The 16368-nt window shown below is 45.7% G+C and overlaps 1 protein-coding gene across 13 annotated transcripts in view; it reads right to left on the bottom strand.

The window, feature by feature from the left end:
- The window catches only part of ACTN1 (actinin alpha 1), a 90818-nt gene that overhangs the window by 5011 nt on the left and 69439 nt on the right, over positions 1-16368 (bottom strand). For 4 of the 13 annotated variants that reach the window (XM_075712610.1, XM_075712612.1, XM_075712611.1 and 1 more), the window contains exons 9-19: positions 13335-13427; positions 11951-12181; positions 11118-11265; positions 10373-10523; positions 7840-7948; positions 7213-7353; positions 5032-5214; positions 4157-4291; positions 3142-3321; positions 2064-2210; positions 16-96 (exon numbers count right to left, since the gene is read on the bottom strand). In XM_075712610.1, coding sequence (XP_075568725.1) covers positions 16-96; positions 2064-2210; positions 3142-3321; positions 4157-4291; positions 5032-5214; positions 7213-7353; positions 7840-7948; positions 10373-10523; positions 11118-11265; positions 11951-12181; positions 13335-13427 — 1599 coding nt within the window. Of the gene's footprint in view, positions 1-15; positions 97-2063; positions 2211-3141; positions 3322-4156; positions 4292-5031; positions 5215-7212; positions 7354-7839; positions 7949-10372; positions 10542-11117; positions 11266-11950; positions 12182-13334; positions 13428-16368 lie in introns of all 13 variants that reach the window. The other 9 variants (XM_075712614.1, XM_075712618.1, XM_075712617.1 and 6 more) reach the window with 5 other exon arrangements.

Raw genomic sequence — 16368 nt, 5'->3', positions numbered from 1 at the left:
ACTAGCATTCAGTACCTGTGCATCGTTTCCAATATCGTAACCCAAGCTGATGAGACAGGCTTTGAATTCCTCAGGGCCAAGTGTGCCGGAGTGGTCCTGGTTATGCGGTGTGCCAGGCAGCAGGACATGCAGTGCCAGTGGGGTGACGGTGTGGGGCAGAAGGAAGGGAGACACAGAGGAGATCGAAGGGAGGTGGAAGGACAACAAACGGGTGCACCATGCAGTGGGTGAGGAGAGAGGGAGAGAAAGAATGACATGCCGATAGAAAGACAGGGAAGAAAAAAAGTGCACAACATTAGATATCACAATGACATTTCAGGATGTGCTAAAAATGCTCTTGGAACAGTTCCTTCTCAGAGAGCTCGTCACATCTTGAGAGCATTTGAATGACAAAAACAGTTGATGCTCAGAAGCCTCAAGATCTCCATCTCCCAAGTGAATTACTTGCGTCACTGCTTGTTATCCACAGTGCCAGAAGCCCTGTGTTTCACTAGTAACCCGGAGTGCAGGTAAGCAGGCAGAGGCAGTGGAAAGCATTGCCTTAATCTTCTAGTCAAAAGTCCCACTAAAGGAGTAGGTGAGGGCAGTATGTTTGGCAACACACCCAAGGAAGCTTAGCTGTCAGGGCATCCCAGGAACAGACAAGGAAAAACAGCTGAAGCTCAGGGGAGCAGTGTTATGGCTGTATTTATGAGACCTGCACATGAGGTGGAGCTTTGACTGGTAAAGCTATTTCAAGTGCTCAGCTCTGCAAACAGCACTGCTGTACAGCGCAGCACAACATGGCCTGGCAGCTACTTTTCCCTTTGCTCATTTCCCACTCCCCCAGTGTTTAGAGGTACCCATTAAACTATACACAAGCTACCACAGGAACTGAGAATCGCCATCCACTCTGCAGAATTTTAGCTCAGGACAGCCCCCAAGCACCGAAGAGCCCCTGCCTGCCGCCACCATCTCTGGCCAGATCAAGAAAGCTACAGACAGGATGGTGGGGCCAATTCCAAGTTGACTGTCCTCAAAAAATCAGCTTTTAAAGTCAGCGTTAAGCCTTCATAAATCACATACACAGTTGAAGATGGGAAACCCACGTTCTGTCTGCATTATGATTCAGACTGTTGTGGAGGAAGGGGCAAATGATATGAAGGTCAAAATATAAAGTCTACAGGGCTTTATGGGTCCCTCTGCTAAGAAAAGAAGCCATGGTTTTTGTTTTTCTTAGGCAGCTAAAGAAGGGCTGAAATAGCCAGCGTTCAGCAATCTGAAAGTGTTGTGAATCCCTGAAGTCAGGCTGCAGCCCTGTTCTCTGGAGACCTTTCAAACAGTCTGGCTGGTGCAGCAAGTGGTGGAGAGCAACCCATATTTGCATCACTGACTTAGTGTCTCTGCGGGCTGCTCATGGATTTCTAGACAACATTGAAGAGGCTGATAATGGAGCTGATTTCAGGCTTGGGCTGCTGTCTCTGCTTCTCTGCATGACACCTTTGTGATCTGGGTTGTAGAAGGAAAAGCTGCAGACAGGCTGGCAAATTGAGTGGAGGAGAATTTCCTTTAAGGAATGCTTTTCTTATTGTACCCGTTAGCGCCTTGGCATGTATTTCCACAGCAAGGCAAGGCAGGCTTTATCTACGCCATGCTATGCCATGGTGTGTACAGATCCCCCTGTTTGCTCCATACAAGAGCAATACTTGTTTCTTCAATACAGGTTTATGTGATGGTATGTCAGAGTGGAGGACAGCTGCTCCAAAGAATTTTATAAATCAAGATAATAACCTGCTCTCTGGAGAAGATGGTGTAAAAGTCTAATTTCCTACATAAGCCTTCAAACTTCTCCGTACTTTAGCTTTATCAGGAAACGTAGCAGTTTCCTGTGAAGATATACTTCTCCCCCCAGCCTAATGATCACTTAGCAGTCTTCACATGAACAACTGCTCCACAGGAGTGGCATTTCTAAGAATGAAACATCTTCTATTGATCTAGTTTTATCACAGTGACTGTTTTTTATTGCACTGTGCAGTCTACATGGAAGCTTGTAGCTTACCAAGCTGCAGTCAGCACTGACTTACCCTGTCGAAATGGTTGAAAGAAGCCCTGAACTCGTTCATCTGTTCCTGGCTGATTCCTTTGGCATCACGGGTCAGAATCTGGTTTTCCACTTCGTTGATGGTTCTAGCAATTGTCGTTAGTAACTGCTCCCAGCCCACTCGGATATGCTGGAAAAAGAGGACAGGACAATTTTAAAATTAAAAACTAGCTCTTCTGCCTCTGAGGCCAGTGAATCAAATGTGCCACTTATTGCAAATTAAATGATCCTGGTGGTCAAGGCAGGAGAAGTACATTTGCTCAGAAAAGCTTCCTTGTCATCTGCAGTGTGAGCCAACCAGAAGTTTAAAATCTGAATTTTGACTGAAAAAAAAAAAAAAAAATTGAAGAGGCCAATTCCTGATATTAAGAAAGTCTTGGTCCTATTGCAAAGTTCCTTTGCCTTGTCAGAGTGACATATTTGGGGCCTTTAACCTCAATGAGAATCAAACCCAGTGCTTCTAGGACTTACTTGGGCAGAAAATTCTCCTTACCAAGAAAATAAACCATGGTCCTTGGAAGACACTGGTCCTCCACTGCCTCTGCTTTTGCTTAATGGAGAGCTGGCCAGAAACCAAAAGACAAGTTTCAAAGCCCGTCTGTGTTCTGCTGGACTCACGTTGAACTCAGATTGCTTCCAAGAAACCTCACGTTGTCAACAGAAAGCCAGACTCCAATTTTAAAAAGCTTTTGTTGGACTTTTTTCTTCTGCCAGGCTGTGGCAGCTCATTATCACCAGCACTCCCCTGTTTTTTCTAATCCCAGCTAATAGGCTGCCACAATCGGGTGGCAGGAGAAATGAGACCAGCCAATTTTTCAAGCAATACTGTTGATCTCATTCAGGTTATTTCTATTGTCTGTATTTGGAAGTACATTTGAATGGGTTGGCAGGAAGTACAGCAAGGCAAAAAAAAAAATTCAGCGACATGTTGTTGCATGCTTGGCCACATTGTCAAGCTCTCCATTTTCCTGAGAACCACAACACGTTGTCAGAGCTAGATGTGGCTGATGCTAACTGGCCACAGCAGATGAAGCTGTCTGATCTGCTGCCAAAACTTTTACCTCCATGGTGTAGTTGGTGTGCTTGTTGTCAAAGATAAGAGCTTCCTGGATCTGTTGGTGGTCTCCTTCCAACTGGTCAATCTTTGGTTTGTAATTCACGATGCTTTTCTCATACTGCCGCAAGTGGTTGAGCTGGTCCTCCAGGGTCCCATGCATCTCTATTGAAATGCGGCCAATCTCCTGCATTAGCAAAAGCAAGGGAGTTAGACCCCATTGCAAGGACAAGCCTCAACATGCTTGACATTTATTGCAGCTATTTCACGCTCACACAGGATGATGATTAAAAAAAAAAAATCTCATGGAGCAGTTACTTTAAATGAGCTGAGACAGTGTCAGCAAAAATTTTAGTAGAGCCCTGAACATTTTCCAAGAGAGGTGAGTCACATGAGATGTGTCTAATACAAGGATAAAAAAAAAAAATGCAGTCCCTAAGCTAGAAATGTACCAAGCCAGATCTTTTTCTGATGTACTGTCTGCCACTAACTTAGTCCCTTCATACAGGCATATTTGTTATTGCTCTCTTCTTTATAGCTCCTGCCATCAGTAATAGCTTCTTATTTTTCTATTTCATCAACTTCAATTCCTTCAACTCAAATCTTACCTAAAGAGAGAAGATCTCCCTTAAATATACATCTCCTCTGCTGATGTTTGATATGCTAATTGTATTTATTTTGTCATGTGTACCAAGACATTGCTGTGAAAGCAGTTACACAAAATATGCTTCTGATGTAGGGTCTTTAACTTGCTGCATATAAACACAACTCTACTGAAATACCAGTGTTCCCCATTTTAAGTCATATTTTTTATCTCTGTACTAAAGAGTTAGTGGAAGAAAAGTACAAGCACTTCAGTAACCAATATCAATCTTGGGATTCTCCATATTTTCTATGAAAGTTTCTCTTGCTGCAACCTGAAGGAAGAATGACCATGACAGTAGTTAAGAAAGACCAAGGATAAGAATATCCGTGAAGATCACAGAGGAAAACAGACTGTTCCAAAATGAACAAAGCACTACCTCCATCTTGGTCTGGATCCAGGGTCCAATGACATTTGCCTGTGCACCAAACTGTTTACGAAGTCGTTCATTTTGCTGCTGGCGAGCATGTTCTTCCATCAGGGCTTGATCCCTTCTGGGAACCAGTTGCCGCACCTACAGCAAAGAGTAACAAAGTGTGCAGTTTATACATACAAAGGCACATCTATGGTAAATGTAGAAATTGCCGCAAGGGAGGGAGGAGTGGGTGTTTGCACTGAAAACAAGCAGTCATATGGTTTAGGACACGGTGGGAAGGCTCATGGAACATGAATCCTATCTGCTGTAGGATGCATGCTGCAAACTCATCTCAGGCTATGGAAGACCAGAAGCAGCTTCCATTCACTACTTGGGTTTTTGGTGGCTCATCTTAACTGGATTGCAGGACCCTGTTCAGATCTCACTTTGGTGATCTCCTTTGGTAGTAAGAACCGTCAGCACAGCTGGTATGGAGAGCTGCTATGCTTTTAGAATTACAGCATGGGAAGGCTACTTGGCTGCAGAGATGAAACATCTGAAGGGTTGAATGGTGAAAAAGGATACTGACTCACATGCCATACTTACTTGCTTGTCAGGTCAACTGTGGACTGAAAACCTCAACGCTTTTCATTTAGCATCTTTCATTACAAAAATAGAAAGTAAAAGGGATCTGATACCCCTTAGGCATCTATATGGAAGATCTCTTCCACTTTCCAAGCACATGGCAACTGAGCTGAAAACAAATCACCAAAAAACCCCAAAACCACAGCAGTAATCATGAGAGGGTAACTGAAGAATAAATAATCTACTTCCTGGGGCACCAGTGATAGAGCAGCGGCATCTTCCCACACTAACTTGCAAGGTTGGAAAGAACTCACATGTTCCCATTTGCCATTGATCTCGTGTGGGGTGATCGTAGTGTAAGGATTTGTTCCTGCCATGTTGACATGGTATGTCTGGACAATCTTTGAGACTTCATTGTGGATTCCCAGGATGGCCTGTCGTTCCTTGTCGGCATCTGGCAAAGTGGCTTTGAACTGTTCGTGGGCTGTGGTCAATCCCTGCAGAAGGAAGGCAGCAGCAAAGGGAGGATAAGAGCATTAGTCACTGAATAGCCTCTTCAGCAAATGTATCCCTGCAGAAGTGACTGCAAAAGCTTACGCATTCCCAGGATACAAGGCAGGTTACCCCAATACACTTTTCAGGTTCTCTCAGAATCACTAAACAGGCTGTTTTAAGTAGTTAAATGATGTGAAGTCTCGTTTTCCATCTGTTTCTGCCCCATGCTGACCAGTGACAGAGAGCACATCCCAAAAAGTGGTGGAATAATTCTGGCTCATAATTTAGGGGGAACTATTTCTCCAACACTGCTCAGTGACTGCCTGCCAGCCCCTTTGGGAAGAAGACCTGACTACTAGCATTACTTTAAAGCAGTCGTGTCTCACTCATGTAAATGCACCGTGTTTTTCTTCTCCACTAGGTATGTACTAGTTCTACACCTAAGATAACTCCAGATGAATAATCTGAGTCAGATGCAGTCTGATCAGAGTCAGTTAGAACTAGGTGAAGGTCTTCCAGCCAACAGCAAACTCGCACAGGCAACACATGCTCCTGCTGCTGAAAACCAGCTCCTTCTCCCTGAACACAACAGGCCCTTTCTGTTCCCCATCTTGCTGAGGTGCCCAGATTGTCCTCCAAGGATCGATGGTGGGGGCACGCTTGCTGGTAGTTTGTGGACAGCTGACAAGCCAACTGGTCCTGGCTCATCTCCCACTGCTTCTACAGGCCTTTAAGGTACGTCATCCCAGAAGCCTGGAAGATCAAGACTAGGGAAGCAAACACAGGGAAAGAGGCAGCAAAATGAATGGGGGACAGAGAGGCATGTGCAGGGATAATCGAGGGAACAGTGTGGACAGAAGAGGGAATGAAAGTAAACCGCATGATTGACCACTCTCTTACAACACACGCACTCTTAATTACTTTTTGTAAAATTGCTTCCTTACATGGTGACTCATTACTTTGCAGCTGCTGCAGCGGCCATAGAGATGTAATGCAAGTCTGGGGGGCTGGGAAAGATACTGCAAACAGTCACAGAGATGAATGAAGTGTTTAAATGCTGTTCAGATTTGTTCTGCATTATGAAAGACTTAATGAACCCCTTTGTTCTGGAGGGAAGGGTGGAAGAAACAAACAGAAGCTCAGTAACAGAGCTGATACCAGGCTAGGGTTCTTTCACTATCCCTTCACCCCCCTGGCTGCCTAGTGTCCCCTGTTGGTTTCCCATTCACTGCCTCACTGATGGCCACGTTGATGTCAGCCACTCCTGCAAAGAGCTGACTCGGATTCTTTTCATGAGCCCATCAAGCAGGAGAAATAGAAGTCCCCACTGCAACCCAAGTAAGAGTAATTCCTGCTCTCAAAAGGTCTGAAAATTACCTGTTACCTCAAGTAATTACTTGTTACCTCAAGTTACTTTCGTAACACCCTTTCAGAAGGGGGAGAACTGAGATACTGTCTCTGTTGTCTTGCAGGAGACAAGAAAATGTTTGCTTCAAATACTAATCCACACCAAAGTAGACAATTCTGATTTTTCTTGTGCTCAGCACCGAACCCAGCTGGCAGCTCAACTGCCCTCACAGCACATCCTATCACATAGGACCAAATGACATGGACATGACAATACACGGGACAACTGACCTGCAAACCTGTGAGCAGCACTAAACTTTGCTCATGTGGGTTAAAAAAAAACCCACAAGACCCTAAAAGAGTCTCTCCATTTTCAGGCTTTCATTAATAGGACTCTGGAGTTACACTGAAAAATCCACTTTCAGTTCTTTGTGTCCTGCTAGGATGGTGTGAGCATGTTTCATACCTATTCAGATACATTTTTTTTGAGGAAATCAAGGAAAAACATGCCCCTTTTTGTTTCTCTCGTTAAGGCTGATTCACTAGAGCAGCAGCACCAAAACATGACCTACAAATTCGGCACCGCTAGGAATGCAGGAGACCCCTGACTTCTCTCTGTCCTAGCCTGAGTGGTGCAAATGACTGCTCTGTACCTGGATCTCCTCAATGGTGTGAACAATGAACGTGTCCTGCAGGTCCTCCATGGCCCCTTCCATCCAGTTATTGAAAGGGGCAGCTCGTTTGGCGTATTCCAGGTACAACTGGTCAATTGTTTCCAGTAGCTTCTCTGTCCTCTGGGCATGCACAAAAAAAGAAAGAAAATCAGGAAAGATGGTTAGAGAAGAATAAGCACATAGATATCTAGGTTGCCTGAGCTGCTCCTTTCTTTCACACCTCCTTGGTGCTCCCAGGACGGCACCACAGTAGAAGTCTCTCTGCTGTTAAGAGATTACACAAAGGATGGATTTTTTCCTCCGAGGGAAAAATCTGAGGTCCTTTGAAATAAAACATAATAAGGACAGTCTTTTCAAGCAGAATGAAATTACAAAACACAGAAAAGCAGAAACCAATCAATAGCCTGAGCAAATGAATGGCACCATAATTAGGCTGTAAGGGGAAAAGCAGGCTAAATATACTGAAACGTAGCCCTCGCTTACAGTCCGGGATGTTCCAGGAGTGCACAAAAGAGCTGAAATTGGTTGCTCGTGCCCACTGCAGCTTGCTTCCCACAAATGATCTACCCACGTAATCCCAAATGCCCAACTTGTAACATGTCTCACCTCCAAGGCTTCTCTACGTTTCTGGGTTAGGGCACCCAGATTATCCCACTGATCACAGATCTTCTGGCACCTGGCATTGACACTGGGAGAGTCATAATAGTCCAGCTCACTATATGGGGTGGGGAAGAAAAAGGACAAGAAGTCAAATAAAGACCTTTTGGAGAAGAAAGAGAAACCTATTAGAAATCTTTATGAGCCTTGAGGACAGATTCAGACAAAGAGCTCATGGTCTCTGCAAGTAAAGTGAGCCAGGAAGACAGCAGTATCTAGTTTTGGAGACACCGTACGTTATGGTACATCAAGCAGCACAGAACAGGAAGAAAAACAACCACCACCCTGGGCCTCAACAAAGACTGGTGCTGGCTGCCTGATGGGAATAAACTGGCACTGGGGGAAGGGAGTATAGACTTTTGCTTCAGCTGGGAATAAGCAGATTATGAGGAGAGCAATATGCCCCTGTATTCTGCTTAAGAACATCGTGCAGGCTAACTATGTGCATCTTGTACATCAGAATGGGCAGCAAAGATTTTATTATGAATGCAGAGAAACTGCTTAAGATCGTTCTAAGAGTTGCATAGTATGGAATAGCTAAATTACACAACCCGTTCATTTATTTAGGACAATCCTGGAATTACAGTGTACATTTCTCTCCTATACACCTGACAAGGAGTGCTTTGCCGAGATGTCTATAGGCTGGCACTCATGGAAGATGGGCTGGTAAGAGTATGGCTGGGGAAAGGAGAGCACAGGGTAAGATGAAGCTTGTGGCCTTGTATTGCTTTGTGCTCTTGGTTCTGCACGTGGTCAAAAAGGGAGAAACCTGCAGGCAGAGGGAGACCAGCCAACCTGGGAAGTGTCAGCCTCAAAAGAGAAAACAGAATAACTCACTGGGCTACTGAGTGACCCTGGGCCCTCTGATGAGCATTTCTCTAAGCAGTAATGCAGGTTTAAACAGTTTCATCTTGCCTCCCCGAGCCTTGTTTCTTCCCATCACTGTATTGCCCTCCTGAGGTGTGTGGGCACAACTGTTGGTGGAGTCTTGCGGTAAACTAGTCAGGAAACTGACTGGCCTAAAAATAACTTCTTTGCTGGGTTTTTAATCCAGATCAGTTCCTTGATCTACTTTGCTGCAGAGCCAGCACTGCAGATGAAAACTACTTCTGAAAGCCTGGGTTGTAACGCACCCATGCTGGACCACTACTGCTGGGGAAGGGAATGTGCTGTGACCCCAAACATGCCTGGCACGGGCAGCTGCAGTGACCTCCTCCGGACCCTCTCTATCTCCTTGGCAGTGTATCTCTGGGGGAGAAAAGAGCTCTTTTCTGAGATGGAAGATGGCTTGTGGAAGGATGGCAGAGCCCACTGTTCTCACACTTTGGAAGAATTCACCTCTCCCCCAGCTTAGGGCCCAGCCTTCCCTGTTGCTCTTAGAGCTGCAGCTGCTTTGGCTGGCATGTAGCATGTGCTTTGGAAGTGGCAGGTTAGCTAATGTCTGCTGACTAGCCAGCCTCGGTTTTAATCTTACTGACACAGAGGATTGCCTTGAACCCTCCTCCCGTTCCAAGGTCAATCCTCCAGTGGACAAGGGAGCAATTCTGTAAATCTGTGTTGTTAAAGGAGATAATGATCTTGATCCAATAATCCTGTTTTTTTAGAGGAAAAACAGTCCTTCAGCCCAAGAGTACTGATCTTAGCCGAGACACTAACTTGAGATAGGCCAGTGTGATATATAAATATTTTAAAAATAGGAAACAAAGCCAAGTTGTTCAGACTGTTTTTGCCAAGAAACAAGCAGGGCTTCAAAATCTCTCTGCCTGTGCTGCAGAGGCCAGTTCTTTACCTGTCTGCCATCCCTAGCAATCAACCTCCCACCCTGAGGAGACCCCATTTCTCCTGGTAACCTGTGTCACTCATCACTCCAGGAAAAGGAGTGGAGGTGAAGGTTTCCAAGCTGGGGGAAGCAGGGAGGGAGCTGAGCTGCTGTGAGGATGCCCTGGAGCAAGTGCCGACCAGAGTGCACATGGTGTAGTACTCCTGGGCCAAAGGGCCCAGGGTGGCAGCAGAGGCCACGATGGGCTCAAGCATCAGCAGATTTTTTTTCCTGCCAGAATAAGGAAGATTTTTTTGATAAAAGAATGCAAACTGAGAGCCTGCTATCTTCTGCTGTTTCGTTCTGTTCCTGGAAAAGTATGATGGTGTTACAACTCTGAAACCTAGCAGGCACCAGCAGCAGGTCAGACTCTTTAGGAAAGGGTTCACAGCAGCGTAACGAGCTGGAAGAGGAGGATGGAAACTTGGCTTGGGAATATAATCCTGCCACCCCCTCATCAGCATCCACGACTCATCCATTTTCTGGCCTGCTCTTCTGGTGCGTCCGGATACTGGAGAGCAGTATCCTAGATACTGTTTGGAAACACTGGAACTTCCCAAAATTTTTGTATGGGGATTGATTTATGGCTCTCCAGAGGGCAGAGGGCAAAGCTGATTAAGCCTCTCTGGCCCCAAGGATGGGACATGCGCCGGGGTGCCGTACTTCAGCTCTTGTGCAATAGCAGCAATCTGTTCCACGCGGTCCTGGTGTGCAGCCAGGTCGCTCTCAAAGGCCTCGTGTTTCTTCAGCAGGGCCTTTATCTCCGAGAGGGTAGCAGTTTCATAATCCTTCTGCTGCAGCATTGCTTCCTTACCTGGGGAGGGAGCCAAAGGACAGGAGAATGAAGGAGAGGACCCAATGGCCCCAAAGCCAGCTCCCCCCCACTGAGGCAACCCCGGGGGCCCTCAAAAAGGCATCTGCCCCACTCCAGACACCCTGCCCGAGGCTTGCCCTGATGCATGCTGGCCTAGAGATGCACAGTTCTCACTTTCAAACCACAGAGTGTGAGTTTGCCATTAACAACAGAGAAGGGCACATAGTGCAGCTCAAGCCAGTGCTGTCACAGTTTATACTGGACTCGTCTCAGTATGTGCAAACTGGGCTATGCTGGTCCTGTAAATGCCAGCTTTAGCATTTACTGCACAGTAACTTCTCCTCTGCTCTGTAGCTCTTTTCTACCCAAAGTTCTCACTTTGCAACAGTTAGGGAATGCCAATGTGGCCGCATGATGTAGCAGAACGGAGCTCAGGCTGATTTTCATCCACTATTTTTCCAATAAAATAAGAAATGAACCTAGCATTCTTGAGAGGAAAACTTCATGGAAGGACCTATGCATGATCCATCTCTTTCTCCCTACATAATGGACAGCACTACATCAGACAGTAGGAAGCATGTAGGTTGGCATTACCATCTGTCCAGGACTCATGAATGGATGCCTTCTGCCGAAACTTCTCTGCCAGGTGATCCAGCCTCTCTAGCCTCCGGATCTCATTCAACAACCACTCCTCATAGCCCTTCTCAGCTTGCTCTAGACCACCCCAGGCATTGTTTATATCCTAGAGACAGGAGCACGAGAAGAAAAGGCAGGTTAGAAGATGGGGGGGAAGATGACCAGCGGGGTTAGCTCAGTTGGTTAGAACATGGTGCTAATAACGCCAAGTTCACAGGTTCAATCCCTGCTCACTGCAGGGGGGTTGGGCTCGATGATCTCTCAAGGTCCCTTCCAACCCAAAGCATTCTATGATTCTGTGATTCTATGTACATCAGCATTAGTCTCCATGAGCTACACTGCTCCAATTGGTTGGGGGGGAGTGGATGCGGCCTTTTAATCTCACAGGGTTGCGCAGACAGGTCAGGAAGACAAAGTGCCAGACTTTAGATAAGTAGGACTAGCAATGTCAGGATATACCTGTCTGCACGGAGTCCCTCTCAAAACACTTCCCCATACAAAACTTCAACAAAACCCAACTGCTTTTCAATTAGGAAAAATGAGAGGCACCCAGACGTCTCCTCATAAAGGCATACAACTTGTAAAGAGCCTCAGAGTCTGGTTTAGATACAGGGAAGCAATGATTGCTTGATCCTCTCTTATTACGGCCTCACTGAACTATATTCTGTGGGTCTTCTATCACAGAGTAACTCACTCTGAAGGTGGGCATGCTCTGCCCACCCATGGGCAGAAAAGGAGTCCCCTTTTTTTAGGCATGTTTGGAGTATATATGAGCAGTTACCCCCACTCACCGAGACCATTTTCCCTTCTGAAGGCATGAAGGCTGGCCTGTTGCTGAGCCGCAGCTTGGTCTGCAAGGTGTTGAAATTGATCTCCAGTTGGCACTTCTCCTGGACCTTGGGGGGCTTGTGCAGGCGGCGGTAGTCCCGGAAGTCCTCCAGTTTCTGCTGCATGGCTTGCATGGTGTTCTCTGGGGCCCGGTTCTCCAGCCAGGGGATGGTGCGACGGATCCACTCCAGCAGCTGCAAAGAGCAATGATGAGAAGCCTTGAACTGAAAATTGTGTTAAAACTACAGGTGTTGCTCTGATCTCATTAGGGACTGTTTACTTCTATGTCCGCTGCCAGAAGGATTCTGCTACCAGCAGGACTTGTAAAGAAAAGTCTGCTAGATTTTTTGGAAGTACTGTTTTTTTTGATGAGCAGCCCATTCCCTACCACACTAAGTAGTACTGCTTGTTGCAGCACTGCCAATCCAACATGCTTAAGCCATAGCTTTCGCACAATCAGGACCAAACTATGTCCTCAGATTACACTAAGCCTTAGAGTTTTGCTGGACTGTTGCATAACTAAAGGATGCTGTAAGTCATATTATCTCCAGAAGGGTCTGACAGGAGAAATAGAGTTCTTGCCTCCAGTTACACTTTTCCCACTCTAGCTTCCTTGAAGTCAGTGTTGCTCTTTGAATAGCCCTCCTTAAGCAAACCTATTTAGGCAGTTGGCAAAATGCTAATGCCATGGGCAGTCTAGTGTGTGAGTGGAGTAGTGTCCTATGCTTTTCAGACCAGGCTGAAACCCAGGCTTATGGGCTGCATTTGCCCTTCTGTTCTCCATCTTCCCTTCCCTACTTATCTTCCACAAACATGCTCCAGTCCACATTTGGTCACTTCTGTAGTTTCACAGCTGTCAGTCTGTCAGCCTTCTCAGTTAACCACAGCAGCTTCCTGCTTGTAGCTGACACAGATTTTTTCCAGCTATCAGCAAATGCATATTTCTTTCCTCAATTTTCTCTAACTTCCATTCTCTCTGATCCAATTCCTGACTTCTGCAGTATATCGGCATACAATTTGTATGAAAGATGTTATAAAGTTGTATAGTCCTGAGGAATGCAAGTTAAACCAGCTTGATTTTTTCCTTCAATTTTAGCATTTCTGCAGCTGCTCTTAATAAACTGAGAAACTCAAAGCTGCTCTATGGAAGCTTTCTGTTTTAAAGTAGATTGCTCTTGCCTTTAAGGTAAGTTCAATCTTTCATGTTTCTCAAGCTAGAAGAGGAAAAAAAGGAATTTTCCAGGGAAACATGGGCCAACAGCATTCCTGAAGATTAGCTATCATCATTAAATGCAATTCCTTTCCACATACCACCACCCAGAAACCAACAGCACCATGGACACCTACATCACTGGCCAGTTTTTCGTAGTCTTCCATGAGCTGTTCGTTTTCTTGGTTGACTGCCAGCACCTTGCAGATACGATTTGCTGCTGTCTCCGCCTGATGAAGAGAAGAAGAACAGAAGGGAAAACTGTGAAAAAAAAACCCCAAACCCAAAACAAAACCCAAAGCTTGCAGCTTAGCTTCCTGCCACATACCTACAGGTAAAGTCTCCTACCCTTGGCTCTAGCAACCTGTCTGTGCTTCGAAACGTCTGTCCTGATCTCTTTGCTTTCCATCTGACCTTCTATAATAATTTATTTTTTCCCTTCTCAGGTGAATACATTGCTTCAGAGATTCTCAGCTCTACTGATCCCACCCTATGTGTTGTGAGACAACCACATTTCTATGCCTTTTCTGAAGCTGTTCTTATGAGAGGGTCCTGTTGTTTATTTCCTACCAGAGGGACCCTGGCTACCTCTTTACAAAGGCAGGGGGTTTCTGCCACCGCCTCTACTCCCCTCACCAGCATTCAGAGCTGCAACACCAGTAACTGAGTGGTATCAAACTGATGAGACTCTCTACATGCTTTTACCCCAGGAAAAAACTACCTAAACAGAGTTAATCCATAGACCAGACTTTGGAAAATTCCTAATTTTGTTTGGAAGACAAAGTGGTAGAGACTCCTTGTTAACCTTAAATTCTGCCCAGCAGAACTGTCTTTCAGCTTTCTCCATATTTCTGGCACTCATTACAGGGCCACCTCCTCCAGCATCTTGCTGCATGACACCTACCATGTATTCAGGGTCTCATGATCCAGCTGAGAAGAGGGGGTTTTTTCCCCCCTGTCTGGACAATCTTTCTGCTTACTCTCCTGAAATAAGTCTCACCAAAAAAGAGCCTGTTGTTACTATTTAGGGTTGAGTTTGGTCCCCCCCCCCCATACTGGGACAAAAACCTTGCTCTCTGCAGGGAGCTGAACACATTAAAACATGAATTTGGAACAAAGTAAGGATCAGAAAAATCCCAGCTATGAACTCAGGAGCAGTCAGTCTTCCCTGGCATGCCATGCATGTGTTTGGCATGGGGAACATACAGCAGGCTGATCCTTGCATAGCATGTATCTGTGGATATCAGCTCCCTTTATCATTATCATGGTGATGCCATGCCACAAAGCCTCGGAGGATGTGCCCCATGATGGGTGTCAGGAGATTGCTCAGCACCCTCTTACCACAGTACAGCTATTGCCCTGGTGCCTGGGGAAGATGCTAGAGCTACCCATAGGACCCTACGGAGTAGTCCTCCCTACAGTGGAGATGAAGAGGAGAGGGCAACTGCCAACACTACAACAGACCAATTGCGAATGCTGTGTCCTGCCTTAAAACTATGTGTGAGTGATGCCAAAAGAAGTTTTGCTGAGCTTATAGCTGGCAAGTTTCAACCTTTTTCTATTTTTAAAAGGCCTTTTATTATCTGTTTATTCAATCTCCAAGGCCATTTGAGAAAAATCCTCTAATTTTTGCAGCTGATGCGAGGCAGCAAGAATAGCAATAAAGTCATAGGTTATACAGTGATGTATGGATTGCTAAGATTCCGGGGGATCTGGCAATCTTATTCATTTGTAAGAAGCTGTAAAAACATATATTCAGTCATATGTCCCTTCACTAAGCGGGCCAGCTAGCAGATACACAGATATTAACTAATCTAAAACACATCAGAGGGACCTGTACAGGAGGAAAGAGCAATTTCACTTTAAAAAAAACCCCAAAACCTCTGTAAAAAGTGCAAATGATGGTTACATTTAAGAAAGCTTCTACATTGATCTGTTTTTAACTCAAGTTTGTACTTTAATGGAGTGCTTTTTGATATCCAGAGAAAACTTTATAGACATGGTAGACATGGGACCAAATAATATGTCAAAAAGACATTGCCAGAGCCCTACCATGATGTGCCTAATGACTGTAGGGAACTGGTGGTGCCTAACATTTATCTCAATTGTCCCAAGATAAGAGCTCCCTGCGCACTCTTAAGTTTCTTCTTTTTATACTCCAGGAGCTCACTGTAGCAGCAGCCAGCTACGCAGGAGGGACCCCATTTCACAGAGGCATATTTACATGTATCCGACGATAGATTTCATCCAGCTGCCCAAGTTTTTAAATGTGTGTGTGTATATATGCATGTTCAACATCTGTCCAAACACAAAAGCCCTCTGAATGTCAGCAAATACAACATTATTTGTATTAACCTAACAGCTGAAGTGTAGAGGCTTTCTCTCCCCTGCTAGTACTTGCTTCCCAATGGTTCTTGCCTACTCCAGACTGCTCTATGCAACCGTGCGCTGATGCAGAAGCAGGAAGGGCTCTGTGGCCACTATCACCATTAATGTCGCGAGCAACACATTACATTGACTTGCTCTGAGCAAGGTAGGACAAAAGGATCCTAGTGCTTTCAGGTAACCTCCACAAATACCTCCCACACTGCTGCTCATGAGCTGATCTGTGGTGATGGCAACCTCCGAGAAACACTTCCAGGTAAAAGAAGAATGGTGCACTAAGATGTTTACATGAGGCCAAGGCAGCTCCCCTTACACCTTCATTAGTGGAGTGAAAAAAGCCATTTTGGCTTCCTCACACTGCTAAAGGTAATGGTACATTTAGGATGCTCACGCTGGCTCCAAACAAGCCAGCATGTCCACAAGGCATGGAGCAGCACTGAGAAGATGCACCATCCTGGGGCCTGGAAGCTGCATATCTGTATTCTCAGAGAACCTGCGTGAGCTGATCAGCTTCAGTGCAGCGTCGTGCTGACACGTTCTACTACTTGCACTCAGAGACTGTGGGGAGGGCAAGCCCAGGGCGTTCTGCTTGATACCACACTGCTGTGTGATATGCATGTGCTGTTTGGTGGACTCAGAATGGAAATCTGAATAGCTGAAGTAGCAGTAATTTCTCTGCCTTTTGTCTTTTCTGTACTTCTCAACCCTGATTTGGGCTGCTCAGGATGGAAATGGAGAAGTGGAGTTAGCTGTCTCTCTAGCTCATGGATCCAGGTCTCTTTGCTG

The sequence above is a fragment of the Pelecanus crispus genome, chromosome 6 (assembly GCF_030463565.1).
Source record: "Pelecanus crispus isolate bPelCri1 chromosome 6, bPelCri1.pri, whole genome shotgun sequence".
In the NCBI taxonomy this organism is placed as follows: Eukaryota; Metazoa; Chordata; class Aves; order Pelecaniformes; family Pelecanidae; genus Pelecanus; species Pelecanus crispus.
The sequence above is the reverse complement of the archived record's forward strand: the minus strand, read 5'-3'. Positions and strand labels throughout refer to the sequence as shown.